This window comes from Carassius gibelio, chromosome A24 (genome assembly GCF_023724105.1).
Source record: "Carassius gibelio isolate Cgi1373 ecotype wild population from Czech Republic chromosome A24, carGib1.2-hapl.c, whole genome shotgun sequence".
Lineage (NCBI taxonomy): Eukaryota > Metazoa > Chordata > Actinopteri > Cypriniformes > Cyprinidae > Carassius > Carassius gibelio.
In genome coordinates, this window is record NC_068394.1 from 67,311 (window position 1) to 90,287 (window position 22,977).

The 22,977-nt window shown below is 43.3% G+C and overlaps 2 protein-coding genes across 3 annotated transcripts; both read right to left on the reverse strand.

Moving 5' to 3' along the window:
- Positions 1-533: 533 nt before the first annotated feature.
- Positions 534-7,085, reverse strand: LOC127946306 (KH homology domain-containing protein 4-like). 2 transcript variants are annotated; one of them, XM_052542786.1, is made up of 14 exons: positions 6,940-7,085; positions 5,547-5,718; positions 4,903-5,019; positions 4,751-4,830; positions 4,617-4,669; positions 4,377-4,537; positions 4,095-4,306; positions 3,967-4,027; positions 3,644-3,701; positions 2,934-3,127; positions 2,726-2,860; positions 2,176-2,285; positions 1,366-1,460; positions 534-908 (listed from the first exon to the last, which is right to left on the reverse strand). In XM_052542786.1, exons 1-14 carry the CDS (start codon positions 7,080-7,082, stop codon positions 730-732), a joined length of 1,770 nt encoding a protein of 589 aa, XP_052398746.1. In that variant the 5' UTR covers positions 7,083-7,085; the 3' UTR covers positions 534-729. The 2 variants fall into 2 exon arrangements, 1 of the variants encoding a protein (XP_052398746.1); XR_008151064.1 differs by lacking the exon at positions 534-908 and having other exon boundaries at positions 1,418-1,457; positions 2,176-2,860.
- Positions 7,086-8,390: 1,305 nt separating this feature from the next.
- On the reverse strand, positions 8,391-14,791 carry LOC127946308 (zinc finger and BTB domain-containing protein 7A-like). Its single transcript, XM_052542789.1, has 3 exons — positions 14,489-14,791; positions 11,262-12,184; positions 8,391-10,865 (listed from the first exon to the last, which is right to left on the reverse strand). The coding sequence occupies exons 1-3, from the start codon at positions 14,549-14,551 to the stop codon at positions 10,319-10,321; spliced, it is 1,533 nt and encodes a 510-aa protein (XP_052398749.1). The 5' UTR covers positions 14,552-14,791; the 3' UTR covers positions 8,391-10,318.
- Positions 14,792-22,977: the final 8,186 nt, after the last annotated feature.

The following is a 22,977-nucleotide window of genomic DNA, read 5'->3' on the forward strand; positions in this document are numbered from 1 at the left end:
CCAATGATCCCTTTCTTCTAAGAGTTTGTTGTCGTAAGACAAGTCCAGGGAAACGCTGCTGTCAATCAAACAATCGTAGGAGGGGCCTCTGACCATGTGACGTCACACGGTCAGATGGCTCGATTTGAGAAAGGGGAAAACATTTAAAGAGATTACAGATTTTTATCATTATAGGGTGGTTGTGTACACACACTACCAACACACATTTCAGTTCAAACTACTTGTAAAAGTGCATGTAGCATTTGCTAAGGAAAAACTAAATAACTGACTGTAAATTGAATTTCAGATTTTACTCCAAGATACTTTTTTTGTAGGTATCTGTTTTACGTGTAATGAATTTGAACCTTGCTCAAGGCGCACTTCCTTGAAAGAGTATAGGTGGCGCTATAAGTCATTTTGCCAAGTTTCATGAGTTTTCGAGCATGTTAAGGCCTCCAAAATCAGATTAGTTGTGGAGAATAATAATATTGTGTTCGTTATTGTTCTTGGTGTGAAGAGACGTTTGGAGGAAATTAAACCGGAAACACAGTGTGTGTGAGTCAATGCGTGTTTATTTGTCAACAGAATCTCACAGAAGAAGTTACATTACAAATCAAAACCATGAAGAGGAAGTAGAGTGATGAGAGACGTCACGTCCACCCATAATCCCACGGGACAGTCTTTAGGAGGCATGGACGTGACTTCAGTGTGTGTGTGTGTGTGTGTGAGTGAGAGAGTGTGAGTGTGTGTTTACGGGGCCATCCAGAAGGGCATGGTCTGCGTCTGTGTTTTGGGCCGTGAGGGCGGTGATGGCGGGCAGCGGTACGTCCATCCTGCTCCTGCTGCAGAGGGTCTGTGATCGTCTTCCTCGTCGGAGGAGTCTGCGGTGTACGCCACGAGCCCCGTCCGCACACGCTTCACCTGCGGCTCTGAGGAGACACCAGAAACACACACAAACAACACGCCACAGCAGCACACAGTTAATCAAACACAGGAGCGCGACGGATGACAGCCACATGTCATCAGGGGCGTCCAATCAGGAGGCGGCGTCCAGGAACCAGGCCCCACCCCCACCACAGGATCGGACACATGAAAGAGAGGGAAAAACACAGAGAGAGAGAGAGAGAACACAGAACACAAGAGAGACAGCCGTTAGTGTGGCAGCCTCACACCTGGTGACATCACCGCTCGGGGGAGGAGCTTCATTCAACACATCTGACCAATGAGGGGCGGAGAAGCTGAAGCGTGTCATTTCCTGAGGAAGCGAGACGCTTCAGCTTTACCTGTAGCTAGCGTACAGTCCTCCGCCGCCGCAGCCTCACATCTGCATGCAGAAAGCCGTCAGTGTGAGCGATCATTAACGAGCTGCGAGAGCGGCTGTCTTACCCAGGATGCTCGGCGCTGGCGTCTTCTCTTCTGCATTCTGAGCTCTCGGACCGCTGACTGGAGCCGGAGCACACGGAGGAGGCATGAGTCTGCTGCTGCGCACACACACACACACACAGATACACACACACACACAGACACAGACAGACAGACACACACACACAGACACACACACAGACACACACACACGTTAGTCCATCTGGAGCTCACTCAAGTTCATACTGCTTCAAAGCTGCTGCACAGATCATCACGATGTTGATGTATATTATCTTCTAGTGGCATGCATCAGATCAGCTGGACAATCACATCGTTTGATTTTGTGCTGATTTAAAGAATCAAGCTGCTGAGATCTGTAGAGCAGTCTAGTCTCACTCTGATCATTCATTTGATACTCGATGAATCTGTGTTTGAACAAATCATTTGAGTCAATGATTCAGTGGCCTGTTCATAAAGACTTTCTAAATGAATCAGCTGTTCTGAATGAGTCAGAGGATCACTGGAAGCTTTACTGATCCATGACAGGCTTCAACTAAACAAGGGGCTCTCAAAAACACACTGAAGTATGGTCACATCATCATTGTATATATAAGACATTTTGTGTCAAAATTACACGCCCCTAAAATAACCTAGAATCACTTAAAAAAACAAAAACTGTATGGTTAATATTAATATATTGTGTGCAAACTAGAGTTTAACAAAAGGTAATTTGGCCCCCACACAAGGGGACATTTTCTCAGATCCGACCCTCAACTTAAAATGAGTTTGACACACCTGTGTGTGTGTGTGTGTGTGTGTGTGTGTGTGTCTAACCTGTCTCTCTCTCTCACAGGCCCTGAAGCAGCAGCAGACGGGGGTCCTGACGCCTCAGAGCTGCCCACAGAGATGCCTGCACCTAAATTAGTCATATGAATGGGTCCATGCTATGAGCAGAAAAACACAACAGCATTAACACACACCTTCACTTACATACACACATCAGTGACTCATCATCTGTCTCACACACACAACAGCAGTGACTCAACATCTGTCTCACACATACTCATCATCTCTGTCACACACACACACACACACAAATCAAATCGCTCTTACACAGAAGAGGAAAATCACATTTACAGTTGAACACATGAGCAGTTCCCATCATTCACTGCATGAACCCTAGTGAGCTGTCATTCAGTACAAATAAACTGCAAACAAACACTTTCAGGAACTCATGACCCCAGAGATCAGAGGTCACTTCATTAACAGGCTCCGCCCACAAACTGCTGTCACCATGACAACAGGCAGCTGACCTCCCGCACCTGTAGAAACACAGTAAAGGCAGACGTGACGAGTGTAGGGTCTGCCGAGTGCCAGAGCTCACCTGGTATCCCAGCAGGCCACTGTCCGTCTCGTCCGGCACGTCCTCTGTGAAGCGGCGCTTCTGCGGCGGGATGGGCGGAGCCACTGGTTTGGGCGGAGCCAGTGCAGCGGGAGGGAACGGAGCAGGAGGAAGAGTCTGGAGACAGAGACAGACGCTTGAGGAGACGGATGATTGACAGACGGTGAACAGGTGTGTGTGAGAGCATTACCTGTGCAGGGACGCTCGCGGGGGTCATGGGATACTGTGCAGTCGGGGGGGGGACGGGCACCGGAGCCACAGGATACTGAGGAGGGACGGGCTGCGGCGGCGGGATGGGAGCGGGGTAGGAGGGCTGGAAGCCTGCGGGGGGGTAATACGGAGGCTGTGGGGGGATCCCGTTAACGGCAGGAGGCTGAACGAAACCTGCGTACACACACACACACACACACACACACCCATCAGAACAAACACACCTCCAGTCACATGACCTCTAATGAAAACACAGTGTGTGTGTGTGTGTGCGTGCGTGTGCGCGTGTGTGAGAGAGTGTGCGTGTGAGAGAGAGAGAGTGCCTCTGTCTGTGTGTGTGTGTGTGTGAGAGAGAGAGTGTCGGTGCGTGTGTGTGCGCGTGTGTGAGAGAGTGTGCGTGTGAGTGTCTGTGTGTGAGAGTGTGTGTGTGTGAGAGAGAGAGAGAGAGAGTGCCTCTGTCTGTGTGTGTGTGTGTGTGTGTGAGAGAGTGTGCGTGTGAGTGTCTGTGTGTGAGAGTGTGTGTGTGTGAGAGAGAGAGAGAGAGAGTGCCTCTGTCTGTGTGTGTGTGTGTGTGTGAGAGAGAGAGAGTGTCGGTGCGTGTGTGTGCGCGTGTGTGAGAGAGTGTGCGTGTGAGTGTCTGTGTGTGAGAGTGTGTGTGTGTGTGTGTGTGAGAGAGAGTGTGTGTTTTACCCTGTGTGGGCATTACACTGCTCATCTGATTCAGGAATCGAGAATACTCAGCATGAACCTGCCAGAGAACACACACACACACACCAGATTCAGTAACACTGCTAACTCAAACTACTCAAAAATATATGTTGCCTTATCCACTAACAGAAATAAAATCAATTGAAGCTGAAACACTAAAATAAACATTGAATACAATTAAATAGAAATTAAAAACAACAAAAAAAGATACAAAAGCACCTAAAATTACTAAACCTGAAAATATAAAAATAAAATACAATTTAAAAAGTAATAAATACTATAATGATTAGGAGAGAGAGACGTACGGTCTGCAGCAGGTTCTCACACAGGGTTCTAGCAGCAGCGAGTCCTTCTGGCTTCGGGTGACTGGAGGAACAGAGAAACTGGTGAGCGAGAGTGTGTGTGTGTGTGTGTGTGAGATCCGCACACACACCTGATGTAGATGTACATGGGCTCGAAGGCCTCTCGTCCTGACGCAGGCTCCAGGCAGCCGGACCCTCGGCCCCGCAGGAAGACTTTGGCCCCGGTTTCTGCCTGAATGTGCTGCAGGTACGAGCAGCCGGGCCCCTCCACACGCTCCTTCACACAGAAGCCCTGCACGGCCTGATCCAGACCCACAAACAGCTTGTCCTGCACGTAATGCATCTGACACACACACACAGTTAGGCTGGAGTGAAGAGGAGACACAGGTGTGTGTGTGTGTGTGTGTACTCACTCCTCCTGGATAGTGTGGTTTGTGAGCAGCGGAGGGGATTGTGGGTACAGGAGCGGGTCCAGGCTGCTGGTAAACGGTGACCATGGCTCCGCTGTAGCTGGAGTTAGTGGCAGCCTTCACCACACCGTTAGTAATGATCTCCTTGATCCGGTTAACAGCCTCTACACACACACACAGTGCGATGTTAAACACACACAGAGAATCCTCAGAACGTAGTGAAGTGTTGGTCAGGTCACTCACTGTCCACTAAGTGTCTGGTTTGTCCCTGGACGTGCAGATAGAGCGGACGGTCACTGTGGAGACATCAGTGTAGAGCTCAGAAACACTGATCAGGAGCGAATCACCAGAAACAGAGGAGTGTGATGAGGACAGACCTGGGCAGTGCTTTACTCTTCTCCTCCGCGGTCAGGAAGCGTCCTCTGGTGGACACTGCAGCGCCGCTCACTCTGCTGATCTGTGCAGAACACCATCATCACCTCACACATCAGGACACACACACACACACACACACACACACGGGACTGACCTCGTCTTGAGTCTGTCCGCGGGTCAGCAGATTCCGACAGGTGAGAGGAACGTCGTTAATCTCCACCTCGGCCACCACCAGATCATCTTTCACCTTATTACCAGCAACACCTGCCACCTACACACACACACACACACACACGTCCTGTGTGTAATTATTCATGCACACGTCCTCCTCATATTCACACACTACATGTCAAAAAAAAAAAAAAAAAGAAAATCAAAAATGTGGTCTTGCCAACTAAAACTGGAATAAAATAACTCAAACCTATGTGACACAAATATTAAAAGCATGAAAAACTGAAAAATATAAGCCAATTCAAAATTATTTGTGAGTGAGTGTGTGTGAGTGTATGTGTGTACATGTGTGTGTGTGTGTGTGTGTGTGTGAGTGAGTGTGTGTGAGTGTATGTGTGTGTACATGTATGTGTGTGTACATGTGTGTGTGTGTGTGTGTGTGAGTGAGTGTGTGTGAGTGTATGTGTGTGTACATGTGTGTGTGTGTGAGTGTTTGTACGTGTGTGAGTGTATGTGTGTGTAAATGTGTGTAAATGTGTGTGTGTGTGTGTGTGTGTGTGTGTGTGTGTGTGTGTGTGAGTGTCTGTACGTGTGTGTCTCCAGCAGTGTATGAGACGTGAGACTGACTTTCTCCACAGGAGCAGTGCTGCTGATCTGAGACGGTTTGAGTTTTCCTTTGGCCACCAGCATGGCGTTGATCTTGGCAGCGACGGCGGCAGCAGCGTCCAGAGCTCCGGTCGGAGCAGAGCCTCCATCATCTCCGGACACCGGACCGGCCTGATCCCATTTACTGCGCCGGCTGACACACACACACATACATACACACACACACACACACACACACACACACACACACACACACCCCAACCTTCATCATCATCATCAGTAGCTGTGTTTACATGGACCCTACTAATCTGGTGGTAATAGGACTAGAAGCGCAATCAGAATAAAAAAGTAAATCGGATTGAATTGGCCAGATCCGAATAAAACTTCGATCGGATTGTAAGGGGTGGTTTACTCCTTTCATGTAAACACATGATCAGATTGAAAACCGAAACTGTGGAGTACTGCGCATGCGCAGTGACGTAGAAATAGTGTAATAACGTATGACGCTCAGAACAAGCTGTTTCTCCTGTTGAATAAAGTGTCATAAATAAGTGTCCTGTCGTTATAAATCTCCCCTTTCACTCAGCATCTGTGAAGTGGAACACGACCACATCCCACAGCTCCTTGTTTGACTCTCATCAACAGATGACTAGTTTTGGGTGCGGGAAGGGGTACTTTTACACCTTGTTTTTTAAGTAACGTTAAGCAACACAACAATTCATGTGCTGGTCGTCACCTACTTAGGACCTGAAGTAGATAAATATCACGTGTGCTTTTTAAAACAGTATGCTACAGCAGCGGGAAACTCTGTATATTCATGCAGAGCGCATGAGTAAATCCGATCAGAAGCTTGTGACATGTAAACGCGCACATCAACCCCATCACTTTATTCAGCGTTCATGTAAACACTACGTCCAGATTGGTCAATCAGAATGAATACATTCCGATGGAAGCAAAAAGTGTCCATGTAACACACCTTGTGTTCTGCTCTATGGTGTGTGGAAATCAAGCCCAAATCAACACATTCACCGAGCTGTAAATCATCACTCAGAACCAAACAGATGGATCTCACTCGGTTTAACCTCTGAACTCCCAATGCTCCTGATCAAGAGCGACATTCAGACTCACTGATTCATCACCTGAGTGAGTGTGTGTGTGTTAGAAGTGTGCACACACACATCGAAATGATGTTTATGGTCTGTGCTCGCAACTCAAGCCCACAACATCACGGTGTCACCATGGCAGCGGTACTGGTCCGCAGTAATTGGAGCAGACGCGGTTTCTATGAGGTGTGAGGATCTGATCTGGGATTAAATAGGTGTTTCCGGCTCTGTTCGGTTTGTTGTTGTTGTGTAACATTCGCCATTACCGGCGCGTCAGACCCGCCCCCCGCCGCGGAGCAGCACACACTTACCCGCCGCTGTGCGGGACACCCAACGGCATCTGATGCATGCCCTTTACGCTTCTGTTTGCAATGAACCGAATCCAATCGAACCGATCCGCTTTCGACGCTCGGGTAGACAGACTAGCCAACGGAAAAACAGCGCTATCCGTCATTTCCGCTGCCGCCGCGCATGCGCAGTATCATAAACTCCCGTCAGTTACGCAGGGGCGGAGCCAGCTGACGGCTGACGCGCACATACAAATATAATATTTGTTAAATAATTGTTTAATATATTTTAACACAATTACAAAACTATGATGACACCTCAAATACTAAAATAAATAAATAATTTTTTGCCTAATTATTGATGAGTTTGATTGACAGCTGCGATGACGCACCTGTGTTCGTGTGTTTGCAGTCAGTCAGCCAATAATTTGCAGATGTGTTAGAAATGTTTTGAAAATCCATAATTCTGTAAAAAAAAAAAAACTGTCTTTTCAAAACCCGTCCATTCGGTTCTTTATTAATGTGTGATTATTAATGTGTAATGTGGACTCAGTCGGTGTCTAAAGCATTTAAGGCCAGTCCTCCCTAAAGATTATACTTATCATATAAATATTAATAACTTTCTACATTTACTGTAGAATGATGAAAGAACATTAAAATATACAGATAACAATTTAAATGACTTCTGTTCCGGAATAAATATATAGTATAAAATATGTAATTTTCCTTCTGATACTCAGGTTTGTATCTAGTTTCTCCAGCAGGTGGAACTAAAATCAAAGATTGCTGACAGACTCGTGTTAAGCAGCATGTATCGCAGATTATTATGAAATATTAGACTCTTTTGTTAATTGTTCTGGCAATAATAATTTTACATGACATTTGGCATAACATGGTGACGCTGTATAAATGATCTTCATATCTTCAATTCAGGAGATAGTGAGTTTTACATGAAACTTTATTACCAGGGACCTTCAGATTAATATATATATATATCATAAAAAAAAATAAAACAACCTGGAATACTAAAAATATATGTGTTAATTTAATCCATACTGTAATAAAAATTAGATCATTATTTAATAATTATTCACATATACTGAAGCAGGTTATTATTATTATCTCACAAGTAAATTATTTCTTTTAGATTTAATTAAAGGGCAGTATTCATATATATATATATATATATATATATATATATATATATATATATATATATATATATATATATATATATATATATATATAATTATTTATTATCATAAATGTATATATCATGAATATATATCCTCCAGAATTAATCCAGGAGTAAAACCGGTCAGTCGTCTGTCATGAATATTAATTAAAACGCAATGACGTCACTTGATGAATAACAGTCATATCTTTATCACGGCAGGAGCACATGCAGCAGACACCTATTTACCACAAAAGATGAAAATACCAATGAAAGGAACAGCAGGAGGCAGCACAATCTGTTCATACATAAATCTTTGTTTATTTGCTCTTTATTTGTACAATATGAGAAATGATTTGCCATCACTGAGAAAGATTTCACTCTATGAGCAGAACATAAATCCCTGATTAAAGGCTTTCACCAGGAGCCTCATCCCTTCACCCCAAACACAATCAAAACCAGTCATCGCTTTGCTTCTGATATAAACAACTCAAGATTCAATCAATAAACAACTTATTTGAAGAGACAGATGTAAAGAAACTTTACCTAATAACAGGGCGTTCATATTTTCCAAGCACAAATATATACAATAAATTAATATTCACCAAACATTTGCATAACCACTTAGTGCATGGCTCAAGATTTCCTGAGAATAGTTGCAAAAAATAAAACAAACTAAGGCAGCTTGACCTTTTACATAAAAAAATTATAATATTTCAAAACTTCTGCAAAGAACTTAATAATCAAGATGCAAAGACTTTTTGAATCAAACATAAGTGGAGACTAATGAGCAAGACAATATATCACAACACAAAGATCCCGTTTTAGTGCAAATAAACCTCTTTTGGGTAGTTTCGCTACTGTCAGCAGAACAGTAATAATCTCCAGACAAAAACCCCAGAATGCATCCCATAATCGACCGATATATAGATTATAGAGAGCTGTAATATTCTAGAGAAGGTCAAAGAGCCCAAAGCTCCTGCAGCGAACGAAAGCGGCTAAAGCTATAGTTATAAATGTCATCAATGACTCTTTTTTTACATTTTTTTTTATATATAATGCATTTTTTTTCCTCGAAAATATCTCATATGTATTTGCTTCAAAAAAAGGCAAGAGTCCTCCTCTTCGTTTCATTCTGTTCCGTGCTGGTCATCGGAGGGATTGTACTTTTATTCAGAAATTCATGTGCAAAACTTGCAAACTGAGGACGCCTGAATCTCAGTTCTCTACAGCACCTGAGCGTCTGCACACCTGCAGTGATGTTACCTGGGATCAACTGACCGGAGATCAGCTACCTGAGGACATTACAATGAGAAAGGCAAAACCGATCCGAGACCAGGCTCAAGGAGTCGCTCCGAGGAGGAAGCTCCGGAAGAAAGAGAAGATGCAGAATTACCCAAGCGCCTCAACCAGGAAAAGTCACAATAAATATCCAACCAACAAATAAATAAATAGAATAGTATACAAAAGAACTCTCCATCCTGCCGCTTCCTCGTTAAAGAGAATGAGCACGCAAGACACCTAGACCCCTTCTATAAACTCCTCAAAACTCAAAGATAGAAGAAACGTAAACGAAAGATTGAGATTCATGCTCTTCCTCCATCAGAGCGTTTAAACACCGCCCCGAAAGCCCTTTTAAATGTGTGAGAACTGAGACCTGGTCCACTTCCTCTCAGACGACAGAGAGAGAGAGAGAGAGAGAGAGAGAGAGAGAAAGGCTACAGATATCTGAAGAATACATGTAATTCATCTCAATTAACTAACCAATAATCTTTGGTATGAAAGTAAATTCTATCATTCGAAAAAAATTCCAAACTGGAAAAAAGGCTAAATTGAAGAGCAGCTACAGTAGATTCACCTTCATGATGCCGAGCGCCGCTGCAATGCTGGCCTGTAGGTGGCGATCTCTACCGCCGAGAGCGAGGCCACGCCCCTCCCCGCCTCCAGCTGCTTCATTTGCATTCTTAATTCATTCAGTTGTCCGTTTTTAAATCAGGTTTGTTCAAGCACTCAAATTTTGCATAGCGTGAACATCGTCGGCGCGGCACATTAACAAAACAAGACGGATCTCCGAAAGCAGTTGATTTGGGTTCATACAGAAACCATGCACCACAGAAACAAAGCAGATCTAACAAACAAAACGATCGACTAGAACCTGAAGACGGTGCGACTACAGAACTGACACACACACACACACACACACACACACACAGAGAGAGATGGGCGTGGTCACTCTTCCTCCTCCCCAGCAGCTTCCTGCTCCTCGTCTTCCTCCTCCCACGTTCTGTGTGTGACCGATGCGCTCCCGTGTGGAGATGAGCCTCCTTCGGCTTTATCCAGGGCTTGTCCCACCGGCCCTGCGACCGCCCGCCACAGCAGCTCAGGGAAGGGCATTCGGGCCCCCGTCAGCAGCGGGACACCTTGCATGGGGACGCCGTGGCCCTCGAGGAGCTGTGCGGCCGCAGCGACACTCAAGTGATCCGGATGGAGGCCGAAGGATTCAGAGGGTGGGGATCCGCTGGGATCAGGCCCCGTCCCACGACGCCGGCGGTGCGTGCGGAGCTCCAGGCAGCTGTGGCCCTTCCTGTGCCGCTGCAGATGGTCCTCGCGGGCGAAGGCCTTGTGACAGAGCGGACACTCGAAGGGCCGGTCCCCGCTGTGCAGCGAGAGATGGTTCTTCAGGTCGTAGGAGTGCAGGAAGCGTGCGGGGCAGCTGGGACACGGGTACGGACGCTCGCCCGTGTGCTTCCGCATGTGGATCTTCAGCTTGTCGTTCCTGAGACGAGAAATGAGAGAGATGTACTGCAACGTTCTGGCAGGTGCAAGCCTGAAACTGTGACTCATAACCGACTTTATTTATACCCACTAAAACTGAAGTGTGTTTTCATGTTAAAATACTCAAAGCAGTGGTTCACGACACACATTAACCCTAACCCACGAAGTCTTCACAGTTTGGTAAACTTCTATAATAGTGTTTTCATTTTAGATAAAATCCTTGATAGTGTTTCTAAAAGAGGAAAGAAGAATCGAGAGATTGATTACGTGGGTGTATCCCCTGCATACTTGCATGTAGCTCAAACAGTTAAGAACTGATCAAATATTGTGTAAATTGCTTTGGATATGATTGTCAGTCAAATGCATTAAACCCTGGTAGATTGTGAGTGTATCGTACCGTGTGAAGCGGACGCCGCAGGCCGAGCACTGGAACGGTTTCTCTCCGGTGTGTGTTCTCATGTGCCGCGGAAGCTTTCCCGCCCCGTGGATGATCTTCTGACAGACGGGACACTGCTGTGGCGTCTGAGACTTCCTCTTCCTGCCGCTTCCGGCCGCTGCTCCGCCCCCTGCTCCGTCCCCCTGTGATTGGCTGAGGTGGGGTGTGGCCAGCCCCTGTGCTCCGGACTCCTCCTCCTCTGAGGGCGTGTCTTCGGGTCTGTGTGGGATCGGGGTGAACTCTTGTGACCAGTGTGAGCCTCCGTTCACGAAGCGGCCCAGGTGGGAAGCAGGCGGCGGATGTCCTTCTCGCCCTTGCGCCGGAAGCATCCCGCACTCGGGTGTGTCTTCAGGATTCCTCCACAACGGCCTCACCGGAGACACGGCTCGGGTCACGGAGCATCGGTCCTGCTTGCGGCGGGATGGCAGCGGCTCGGCCTCCTTCACGGGGTCTGTTTGATCGTCGCCCGTCTCGCCCAGGATGTCTCTGCAGGCGTCTGCCACACACTGGATCCCCAGCAGCTGCGCGCCCTTCAGGACCTCTCTCATGCCCGAGCTGCGGATGGTCAGCGTGGCGGTGTAGGCGAACTCCAGCAGCGCGGCCAGAGCGTCAGGAGACACACAGTCCAGCTGACAGACGCTGCAGCTGTCGCCCACGCCCTCGCCTCCATCCTCGCCCTCCTCCGCCCCAAACAGACGGCGGAAGTACAGGCTGACCGCGGCCATGACGGAGCGGTGTGTGGGGTATCGTGTGCCGTGTGAGGTCAGCGTGAGGTCACAGAGCAGTCCGGTCCGTCGCTGGGCATTGAGACGGGACAGCAGCTCATTGCTGTGCTCTGGGAAGGGGATCCCGATTAAACCGTCCTCTCCTGGAGACATCGCCACCTGCAGGCAGAGAGAAACACGTGTGAATAATGTCGGCACAGACCGATACACACGGACCCTTTGTGTGTGTGTGTAAGGAACTGGAAGCTAAAAAACTACGCTCAGAATCAGTTCAAGAGAGAATCGATGCCTTTGGAAAATCTCAGATTTCTGATGGATCGATTTATTGTCCCAGCTCTAATCACAAGATGACATAGTTGAGTAAACCTCTATAGTGGTGAACCGAAACTATAATAAATATACTTTATTTTCTCCAATAGCCAAAAAAGAAGAAACAAGTATGGAGAGTTTGATGGTTGGTCAGACGAAAGCAAATACTGAATTAGAAACACCCACACAGCAGCGTTTACTCCTTTTCTGAAATGTAAGCCAAAAATAAATAAATAAATAAATATAACTTTGCTAGATTTACAATGTTATTAATTGTAGAGAAACTTCAGTCTGTGAAAAAGGTTGTCATATTAATAACAATATTAGCAATGATAACTAAAAAATGTTGTACTTTAATCTCAACATGTTCGCTATCTGAAACAACCAGAAGTTAAACAGCTCAAACACCTCGTCTCCCATTGGTTGGACAAACAGGTCACACCTGCATATATCAAAGCTAAAGACGACAATTTCCAAAAACTGAATAGTTACTAATGGACTAGTCCTTTGACTAGTTAACCATCCCTAATCTGATGAAACGTGTGTTGGAATTAATAATCACACACACACACACACACACACACACACCTCTTGCTTTTTACTTCATGTGATGGAGGATTTTAATAAGGGCTTAAACGTCCCACAGGCCTCCTCCCAAACGCAAAACGCTAATTTAGGACACACCCAATCCAGCAAGCAGGATCAACGGATCAGAGAGAGACAGAGAGACGGAGAACGACAGACAGATACACATGCCCTCAATGTGCATTTGAGTGTGTATCGTGACTATTTTCATGAGCATTACTGACATCACTATACTTCTATTATTCCAGTAGAAGAACTGAAGTAGTTAGAGACGCTGCAGCAGCAGAATCTGACAACTGAGACACCTAGACGAGACAAACTGCGTCAAACACACGTCTGTGTGTGTGTGTGTGTGTGTGTGTGTGTATGTGTCCGTGTGTGTGTGTGTGTGTGTGTGTGTGTGTATGCGTGCATGTACGAGTGCTTGTGTGTGCGCATGCATGCATGTGTGCGTCTGTGTGTGTGTGTGTTTGTGTGTGTGTGCATGCATGCATGTGTGTGTCTGTGTGTGTGTGTGTGTGTGTGTGTGTGCATGCATGCATGTGTGTGTCTGTGTGTGTGTGTGTGTGTGTGTGTGTGTGTGTGTGAGATGCATTCATGTGTGTGTGCTCTGGGTTGTGTGGGTGGGGTAAACACTATGGGACACAAAAGAACAGGGAGAAATTTTACTTTTATTTTCCACTTGAGATTTACATCAGAATCTGCTCAGAAAAGACTTTCCATCTGCTGGAACAGAGACAGACAGACAGGAGGAGAGAGAGAGGGGAGGGGGGGGCAGAGAGAGAGACAGAGACAGACAGAGAGAGAGAGAGACAGAGAGAGAGAGAGATTGAGAGAGAGAGAGTGAGAGAAAGGGGGAGAGAGAGAAAGAGAGGAGGAGAATAAGAGCACATGTAACAGTAATGGCACTAATTGTATCAGATCACAACACACACACATTCAAGAGTCACACTGATTGTAAACTACATCTTACTGAACACTTCAAATGTTAGATCAGCGTCTGGCCATAGCGGTTCATTTCGATGTCTTTTTTTAACGTATTTTTCAAGCAGACCCCAAAGAGAAGCGGCGTCACTAAACTGGTTATGTCTGCGTAACAAGTCTCAAGTGTCTTCTAATGATTAACACCCACACAATATATTACGGTAAAATAATAAATGCATCTGAAGCATTAACTATGAATATTTTTACAGGCCCATCCCAGATTCACACACACACACACACACACACACACCTGAGCCCGGAACTTTCCACCAGCAGCCCGGCAACCTCTCCACTTCCCCTAACGACCGTCGGCTCCGTACAGCCCATAATACTGGCCACCCAAACCCTTGAGTGCTGCTTAACAACAATACACTCCAACACCTGATTAACCTGATCCAAAACACACACACACACACACACGGAACAAGATTTCCCTGGAACAGGTGTGGCGTCTTAAAGCTTCTAGTAATGTTACACAATTGAGACGGAGCAGATTAGTCACTAACGAAGCACAGTTCAGTTCACTCGCACACACAAGCCTTCCTCGCAATCACATGTTTAACGGCCCCGGGCCCCGGACCCTACCGCTCGGCCCTTCATGGTGAAGCAGGGCGCTGTGGACAGGAGCTGCACCGCTGTCTGTGTCATAGCATCCGTCTCGTCTCTGAACAACAAGCTTCGGCTTCGACGCTCTCCGGTGGGGATCTCGACCTCTCTCTTCCTCTCTTTCTTCTTTCTATCTCTCCCTTCGTCTTCCTGTCTTGTGTAGAAGGTGTTTGACGCCTCCCCCCCGTCGCCCACGTGCCCCTCGCTCCCATCAGCTCGTTTCGAAACGCTCGCAAGTTTCCGAAAAAACAAAATCCCTCGCCCTCCGCTGCGTCCGGATCAACGACAGGAAGACGATCGTCTGACTGATTCCGGCCGCGAGCGACACTGCGCCGTCACTGCAGCACTTTCCATCTAATGAAGCGTGTTTATTAATCACAACCAATCACCAGCCGGCGCTGGGAAGCACAGATGGAGAAACTTTCCGAGCCATGATAACTAGTGTTAACTAGGGTTAACTAGCAGAGGTGTGAACACACACACACACACACACACACACAGTGAGATTCACCAACACACAAAGCATCTCAATAACCACAGACACACAAATAAATTAAAACATAATTTAGATCCTAGAACAAATGAACGTGACACTCACCAAATACAGCTGCGTTTGACATCAAGAAACGAATAGATTTTAGAGAAACCTGAGTGAAAATGGAGCAGGACAGAAAGAAGAATTGAAATCTGTTTTTCAGAAGAACAAAAGAAGGAGCAGAAGCTGCAGGAGAGAAGAGAAGAGCGTCACAGGAACTCGTTTCATCTCGCGTCTCAATCATTCTTTCTGGAGAGAAGCTCTCTTCTACAGACACACGCTTCTTTCTGAAAACTGCTTGAAAGAGCTCATAACTTTATGATTGACGTCTGGATCACGTCTTCATCTTCAAACACACGGCTCTGAATCTGTTCTCAGTGTAAACTGGATCTGCTCCGGAGTTACACTGAAAACGGCCCAAATCTGCTCATCTCAACATCATCTGTTCTGAACATTACATAACTGTAGTCAATCTAAACTGGATTGCATCTGTTTGTCCACAGTTTCCATAATAAACCCTACACACACAAACTGTAAATATGAAACTTCAGATCAAACACACGATCTGGATCAGTTCAACAGTCTCTACATCTGGAAATATTCTCAGCGATGTTTTCTATGAAATCATTGCCACTGAAAGCCTTTCAACACCAACTCACCTCATTAACAGATCGTGTAAACAATTTGCTTTGTTATTTATATATTTATAATTAAAAAAAACGACTACAGAAAGAACTTTTGCCATTCCAGCAAGAAACTATTTCTGACAGAAACTTTCCAGTTTACTTAGAAACACAGTTTAAACCTGGAAAATCTGTCGTATCTGATCAAAGCAAGAGAGATGAAGCGGTTCAGACAGTGAGGAGCTGACACGTGTTTCAGACGGCACCAGAGCTGATGAACGAGCACATGGACATCTAATGAAGCCTTTTACCACTTCGTAATAAAGAAACATTGTAACTTTAAATTGTGCATCTCCTTTACATTAAAATACTTTTAGACAAAGTGTAAGAATCAGGGAAACTCTGCTTTGCACATTTTGACAGAACTTTAAAAAAAAAAAGAAGACATTTTTTACTTGGTATTTCAACGAAAAATTCACTGGTCACAAATATTTCACTTTTTTTTAAATATATATAATTTGATGTGTTGGCAGTTGAAAAATCAGAAATGTCATTCATTTAAAAATGAATTGACAGTTTCTCCAGAAATCCTCATTCTGTCACCATTCACTCTTTTCCTCTTCACAGAAGAAGATATTTAACCTTTTAACTCTCACTCACATTTTTTAACACAGACTAGAAAGTGCATGATCCAAACCTACATCTTTATAATTCATGACTGAAAACATTTTAACATGATTTTGGTTTACCATTTTCATGGTAATGCAATGTTTGAATTTGAAATGGGTTTCAAATTATGAATTGTGATTTTAAGTTTTCAAATGAAATATAATATTTTTGATGATTTCTAAAATGTGACAGAGAAAAAGGCAACAAAGAAACTTTTTTTGACAAAGGTCAGAACTCCTGTTTTTAACAAAAAAGAAAGGGTCTTAGACCTTTCCAACGATATATAGTCTGTCATGATTAGATTAGGATTTAATTATAATAGAGAAGTAAACGGTTAACAGGTCAGAGAAATGTGTTTTTGCTTCCCAATACTCTTCCAAATATGAGAAGACAGTCACTCAGACAGGTTTGAATGGAATGATGATTTCTCTTATATTAGAAAGATCAAGGTTATTCAACTTTGACCACCATCACACACACACACACACACGCACACACACACGCGCACACACACACACACACGCAGTAGATGATGCTTTATATTCAGATATATCACAATGAACACTTCCAGTATATTCTCAATGCAAAAACACACCAAAGATGTGCTCCAATGGCATCTAATGTTCCCCTCAGGTCAAATCAAAGGTCACGAGAGGTCAGCTGTGAGCGTCTCTGTATTAAATGCGTCTGACAGTGGATCAAGGCCACGATTAGATCTCGGTCTCTTTATCGTGTCGAATCTGTGAGTGTGTGCTCCAGACGAGTCCTGAATCACTCAAAGACACGAAACACAGTGAATCAGCTTTCTTACAAACACACACACACACACACACACACACACCTACAGCAATGATCGTGAAGGGCTAAAATTAACCCCCTTCTGCCCAGTGACACACACGTACAGTAAAGAGACGCTCATCTGACAAGAAGCACCCACACGCATCCACCATCCCCTGCTCTCTCTCTCTCTCTCTTCTTCTCTTTCGTCTCTCGCTCGCCGGCTTCAGCCCTTCACAGCACAAACACACCATTATCTCAGAATTATTAACAGCTGATTATTGGCTGAACTGAGAGAAACATGAGACGGATCTGAGTGAGGAGTCAGCGTGTGCATGTTCACTATCACAGCGGTTGTTCTGTTCTAATGGTAATATACAGGTGTTAATGAATCCTCAACAGCAGCAGACTCAGTCTTCATCTGAGGAGAGATGTGTGTGTGAAGGACACGGCCGTGTGGAAATAAACGCTCGGTGTTGTCGAGTGTGTTTCTGTTTGTGTCACAGCGGATTCTCACGTCCCACTGCTGCTCTGACAGCTCACTTGTGTTCTTCCCCGATCACAATACGACAATATGGTTTCCTTACCGTGCTCACGCAACGCCACACACACACACACACACACACACACACACACACCGCCATGTGTGTGTTTAGTGCAGTTATCCATCAGAACCCATCAGACACTTCAGGATCTCAGCACACACACACACACACACACACACACACCACTGACAGAAAACAATAAACACAACTAAAAAAAATGAACCAAAACCACAACAAGATTTCTGTCGGAAAATATAAGCCAGTTAAATGTTGTGGAGTTTGATCAGATCTTTATTTGTGTCTCTATGATCCGACACACTCACAGGAAATCACTGATAATACACACTTCAGGCCTCTAGGACTTCAGATTTACATGCACATTAAAATACCGAAAAACGATTCAATAATGATAAATGAAAAATTAGTTACAGCTTCATTAAAACCTGATACGTTCAATTCATTTTCAGTTTAAACTGAAATCTGGAGTTCTTTATAAAGAATGACAAACATAAATCAGACAAAGGAAATGCAGTCACACACACACACACACATTCTGACACACTCTCTCTCTCTCTCTCTCACACACACACACACACACACACACACACACACACACACTCTCTCTCTCTCTCTCTCTCTCTCACACACACACACACACACACACACTCTCTCTCTCTCTCTCTCTCTCTCTCACACACACACACACACACACACACACACTCTCTCTCTCTCTCTCTCTCTCTCACACACACACACACACACACACACACACACACACACACACACACACACACACTCTCTCTCTCTCTCTCTCTCTCTCACACACACACACACACACACACACACACACACACTCTCTCTCTCTCTCTCTCTCTCTCACACACACACACACACACACACACACTCTCTCTCTCTCTCTGACACACACACACACACTCTCTCTCACTCTCACACACACACACACACTCTCTCTCTCTCTCTCACACACACACACACACACATTGGCGAGGAGTCTAGAGGAAAGTGAGAGTGGTGTGTGTTCGTACCGTACAGTGTGTTCTCATTCTTCTGCCGTGTGCTCCTGTGGGAGATGAACGTGTGTCAGCGAGAACACGCCAAAAACACACCAAAGATTCTCTGAGAGGCTTTAGTTGAGGGAGGGGATAGAAAACAAGAGCAGCTCACCAACAATTACAGTGTGTGTGTGTGTGTGTGTGTGTGTTCAGAGTCACACACACACACACACACTTCATATTCCACAGAATAATCACTGAACCAGAGAGAGTTGTTCAAACAAAGCGTTGCAGTTGATCGCAGATGTTCCTGAGCAGAACTCCATCTTTACACTCGTAGGCGGCAGATTCGCAGGAAACCGTGTCACTTGTGTTTGTCTCCGTTTATTACTCATTTGATCTGATTTGATTTCCTTTATTGTCACTGCATGATACAAAAAATGAAATTCAGATGCACTGCCTGAAACGGTGCTCGAAATATACTGAACAAATTAAAAACACACACCTAACACACACACACACACCACAACTGTGAACGTGAAATAACTTGTCGCTTGTATTGCTCAGTTGCTCAAATGATGAACAGAATATATATTGCTGCACTTTTTTGTGTGTAATGCAAATTCATATAAAAAAATATTTTTATCAGAATATTAGATTTTCAATAATACATTTTTTTTATCTTAATTTAATTTAAATGGGTTAAACTGTTACAATGTTATTATATATTTACATTCAAATTTAGTCATTTAGCAGATGCTAGGATTTTAAATTAATTAATAAATAAAAAGAAAACTAGAAAAAGAATAGAGCAAGCAAGTGTTCGAGGTCTTTTTATGCTTTTGTTAATATGTAGAATAAATAGAAAACAAATAGAATACAAAAATATTAGAGAAGTTTTTTTTTTTAAATGAACAGAGTGCAAATCTAAAACTGGCAAGGTTTTTTAAATAATAGAATCAGAATAGAGATGGGTAGAGTTAAAGGGTGAAATAAAGATGGAAGAGATTCTTGAGGATGACTGAGGACTCTGGGATTGAGGAACAGTTTCTGTAAAAGTCTGTGAAAGTGAATCTTTGAATGAACAATCAAGAAGACGAGTGTCTAGAGGCACAGAGTCTGAAGTGATTCAGGTAAAGGTGCAGAGCCAGGGGAACATCAGTGCCTCCAGTTTAATACCAGCAGAAACTTGCATTATTATTGACTCATTAAAAATGAATCTTGACTGTAGTAGATCTGTCGAGAGAGCACTGCAATTGTCCAGTCTGGACAAAATATGAATTAAAAAAAAAAAAGTCAGATTTGTAGGATATAAAGAGAAGATGAAATACTTTTCTTATCACTTTCACTCTAAAAACAAGCTTTCATAGTGTGTTGTTTATTCTAAAATATTTGATGTATTTATAAAAAAAGAAAAAAAGGTAACACTTTAGATTAGGTAACACTTGTTAACTATTAACTGCAACATTTTTCTCAATAAATTCTTATTTTGCTGCTTAGTAATAGTTAGTAATGTAGTTGTTAGGATTAGGTGAGATTAGAGATGTAGAATAAGACATGATCTTAATTAGCACTGATACATGGCTAATGATATGCATGCTAATAAGTGTTAGCTATTCTAAAGTGCTTTTTTCATCATCATCAAAGCCATAAAAGACAGCTTCACAAAGATATATTCATACTGTACACTCTAATGCATTATATCTTTAATTATAATGTGTGAAGATTTAATACATTACACAGTTAAATATTATAATATGTTAGGACTCATTATATAGTGCATTATAAGGTGAATTGAAGCACTTTTATAATGCATTATATATAAAGGCTTTAATAACAATTTCAGGGGGAAAAAAACACTGGGACAGTACCTTTTCACCTTATTTTCTACCAGATTTATCCCAAACGAGTGCATTGAGTATATTTTGAAAGGGTATTGCCCCAGAGACAGCTTTTGTACTTTCTTCTGAGCGTGAACTTTGTTGATGTGCACAAAATTAAAGATTTAAAAAGGTCAGAAAGATCAAGCTGTTCTCAGCAGCAGAACACGAGACGAGGAGCTCAGAGGAACCAATCTGGGGTCTGAGATTTGAGGAAAAAGCCCACAGTCTAAAAAAAGAAAACCGAGCGCTTTGCTCTGTCTAAATAAAGACGTGTTCTTCGAAAACACACAAGAAACGCTGTGTGTGTGTGTGTGTGTGTGTGTGTGTGGAGATCCAGGGGCAGATTGAAGAAGCGCGACAGAGGGGGAAACGACAGGAAACTCACAGCAGAAAAACCAAAGAAAAGCATGAAATCAGGGTTGTGGATTGAGTGAGGAGGGGGAGAGATGTGTCATAGAGAGCAGAGCTGAGGACGAGACGCAGAACGAAAGAAGAGAAGAGGAAGAGGAGGAGGCTGGGGTAAACAGAAGCAGAAATGGGGTGAGAGTGGGAGAAAGATAAAGACACAGGAAGCTGTGTTTGCAGTGAGGGTGCACACGTGTGTGTGTGTGTGTGTGTGTGTGTGTGTGGTCTTGTTGTCTATTCAGCAGAAAATGAGTTTAAAATGCAGACGGGTTTCATCATCTCCTGCTCTACAGTGTTCACTATAAACTCCTCAACATCTCTGTATTTTAAATCATTGCACATCTGATTCAAGCATGATTTATCCTCTCGCTTCAGATCCGTCCGAGGCCGTGATGAAAACATGCTCCGAGCAAACGCTGAGGATCTGAGCTCAAACCACGTCAATCACCAAACTAATGCAACCCAGCGATACTGACAACAGAACAAGAACATTCACAATCCTTCACTTTATATAGCATGCATTAATTATGCACCTTATAATACATTAGAATACTTATCTACTCATCATCACACTTTTAGAAAGTATAACACATTAAACACACATCAAACACACTTTCAAATATATATGTGCATTTTAACAGTTATTTATGATAATATAGATATTATGCATTACAGTGTACATTATTAAACATTATTCATAAAGGCTTTAAGTGTTAAATGACTATGTTCTATAATTCACATTATTTTTATAACACATTATAAGCGTATTCTTAAGGCATTACAAAAACTAATATATATAAAAAATAATCATAACAACATTTGTAACAGGCTACATTAAAAAATGTACTTATTTAATTTAATTAATTCCTTAATCTATGCATTTAGCAGAGTATATTTTATGAGTGTAATTATTAATAAACACCATGTTTATTATTTAAAATGGATTATAAGTCTCATTATTTAGTATCTACTGATATTACAATAAAGTTCAAATCAAATGTGCCATATTCACATCAGATATCAGATCATACAGCTGTTTAAGAAAAACTATATTTTTATTATTATTATTATTATTTATAAGTGGTCTTTGTCTGCTTTAATTAAAGTAACAAGCTAACTGATTTATAATCCATTATATCTTTGTGTTCATTTATAAATCATCATTCTCTTAAAACCTATATCCACAAATTAGTAAATACTAAAATGCATTAAATAAAGCATAACTGTTGTTATGATAACAACACATTATAATGTTTTATATAATACATGATGCATTCATCTGAGAATCTGATTTATTATAAACACGGGCTTCTTAGAAAGTGAATGTTTTAATCATCCAGTGTTTTCTTGAACGTTAAGGGAACATTCCATCTGAACTTCTACGCAAACATTACGGGAATGTTACTTTCCAATGTTTTCTGAAACAAGTAGCATTTAAAAAAACTCAAATGTTTCAGAAGAACGTTCCAAGAATGATGTTTTGGTGGCGGTACTGGAAAACACTGGTTTGTGCTTAACTTTCAGAGAACGTCAGAGGAGCCACAACAAGTGAGGTTTAGATTGATGCGTGAGCCGACGCTTCTCTCCAGAGCAGAGACGAGTTATTCATTCCCATATTCTCATTAGAGCTGGTCTCCTGCAGATTCATTCCTGACATCTAATGTGAGGAAACACGTGCAGATCTAGAAATCTGGAAAGAAAAGCAGTTTGCAGCGTTGGAATGAACCCACAGAGGGCGTCTGACGCTCACAGCACTCTTGATGAGAAAACACAGCTCTGTTCCTGTGCAACACTGAAGAGAAGAAGTTACGTTCCTGATGGAAGACTGCAGAAGACACTGTGTATTTCTTCTTCAGATCTCATTTATTTCTACAGCAGTCGAGAACGATTCAATGCGGCTTGACAGAAACAAACAGGAAAATAAATGATGGAAACTTCATCAAATATGAAACCAATTCAAACGCAGCTGACAGGGAACGATTCTTACATAAATGTTATCACCAAATATTCAATTTATC

What these genes read in the sequence shown, in the direction of transcription:
- LOC127946308 (XM_052542789.1), bottom strand. Translation starts at nt 14,551, where the DNA reads ATGACACAGACAGCGGTGCAGCTCCTGTCCACAGCGCCCTGCTTCACC. An exon ending in TCACCATGAAGGGCCGAGCG is followed by an intron (nt 12,185 to 14,488) that starts GTAGGGTCCGGG and finishes CTCTGCCTGCAG; the next exon opens with GTGGCGATGTCTCCAGGAGA. An exon ending in TGCGGCGTCCGCTTCACACG is followed by an intron (nt 10,866 to 11,261) that starts GTACGATACACT and finishes TTCTCGTCTCAG; the next exon opens with GAACGACAAGCTGAAGATCC.
- LOC127946306 (XM_052542786.1), bottom strand. Translation starts at nt 7,082, where the DNA reads ATGACGGATAGCGCTGTTTTTCCGTTGGCTAGTCTGTCTACCCGAGCG. An exon ending in AAGAGTAAAGCACTGCCCAG is followed by an intron (nt 4,670 to 4,750) that starts GTCTGTCCTCAT and finishes ATGTCTCCACAG; the next exon opens with TGACCGTCCGCTCTATCTGC. An exon ending in AACCAGACACTTAGTGGACA is followed by an intron (nt 4,538 to 4,616) that starts GTGAGTGACCTG and finishes GTGTGTGTGTAG; the next exon opens with AGGCTGTTAACCGGATCAAG.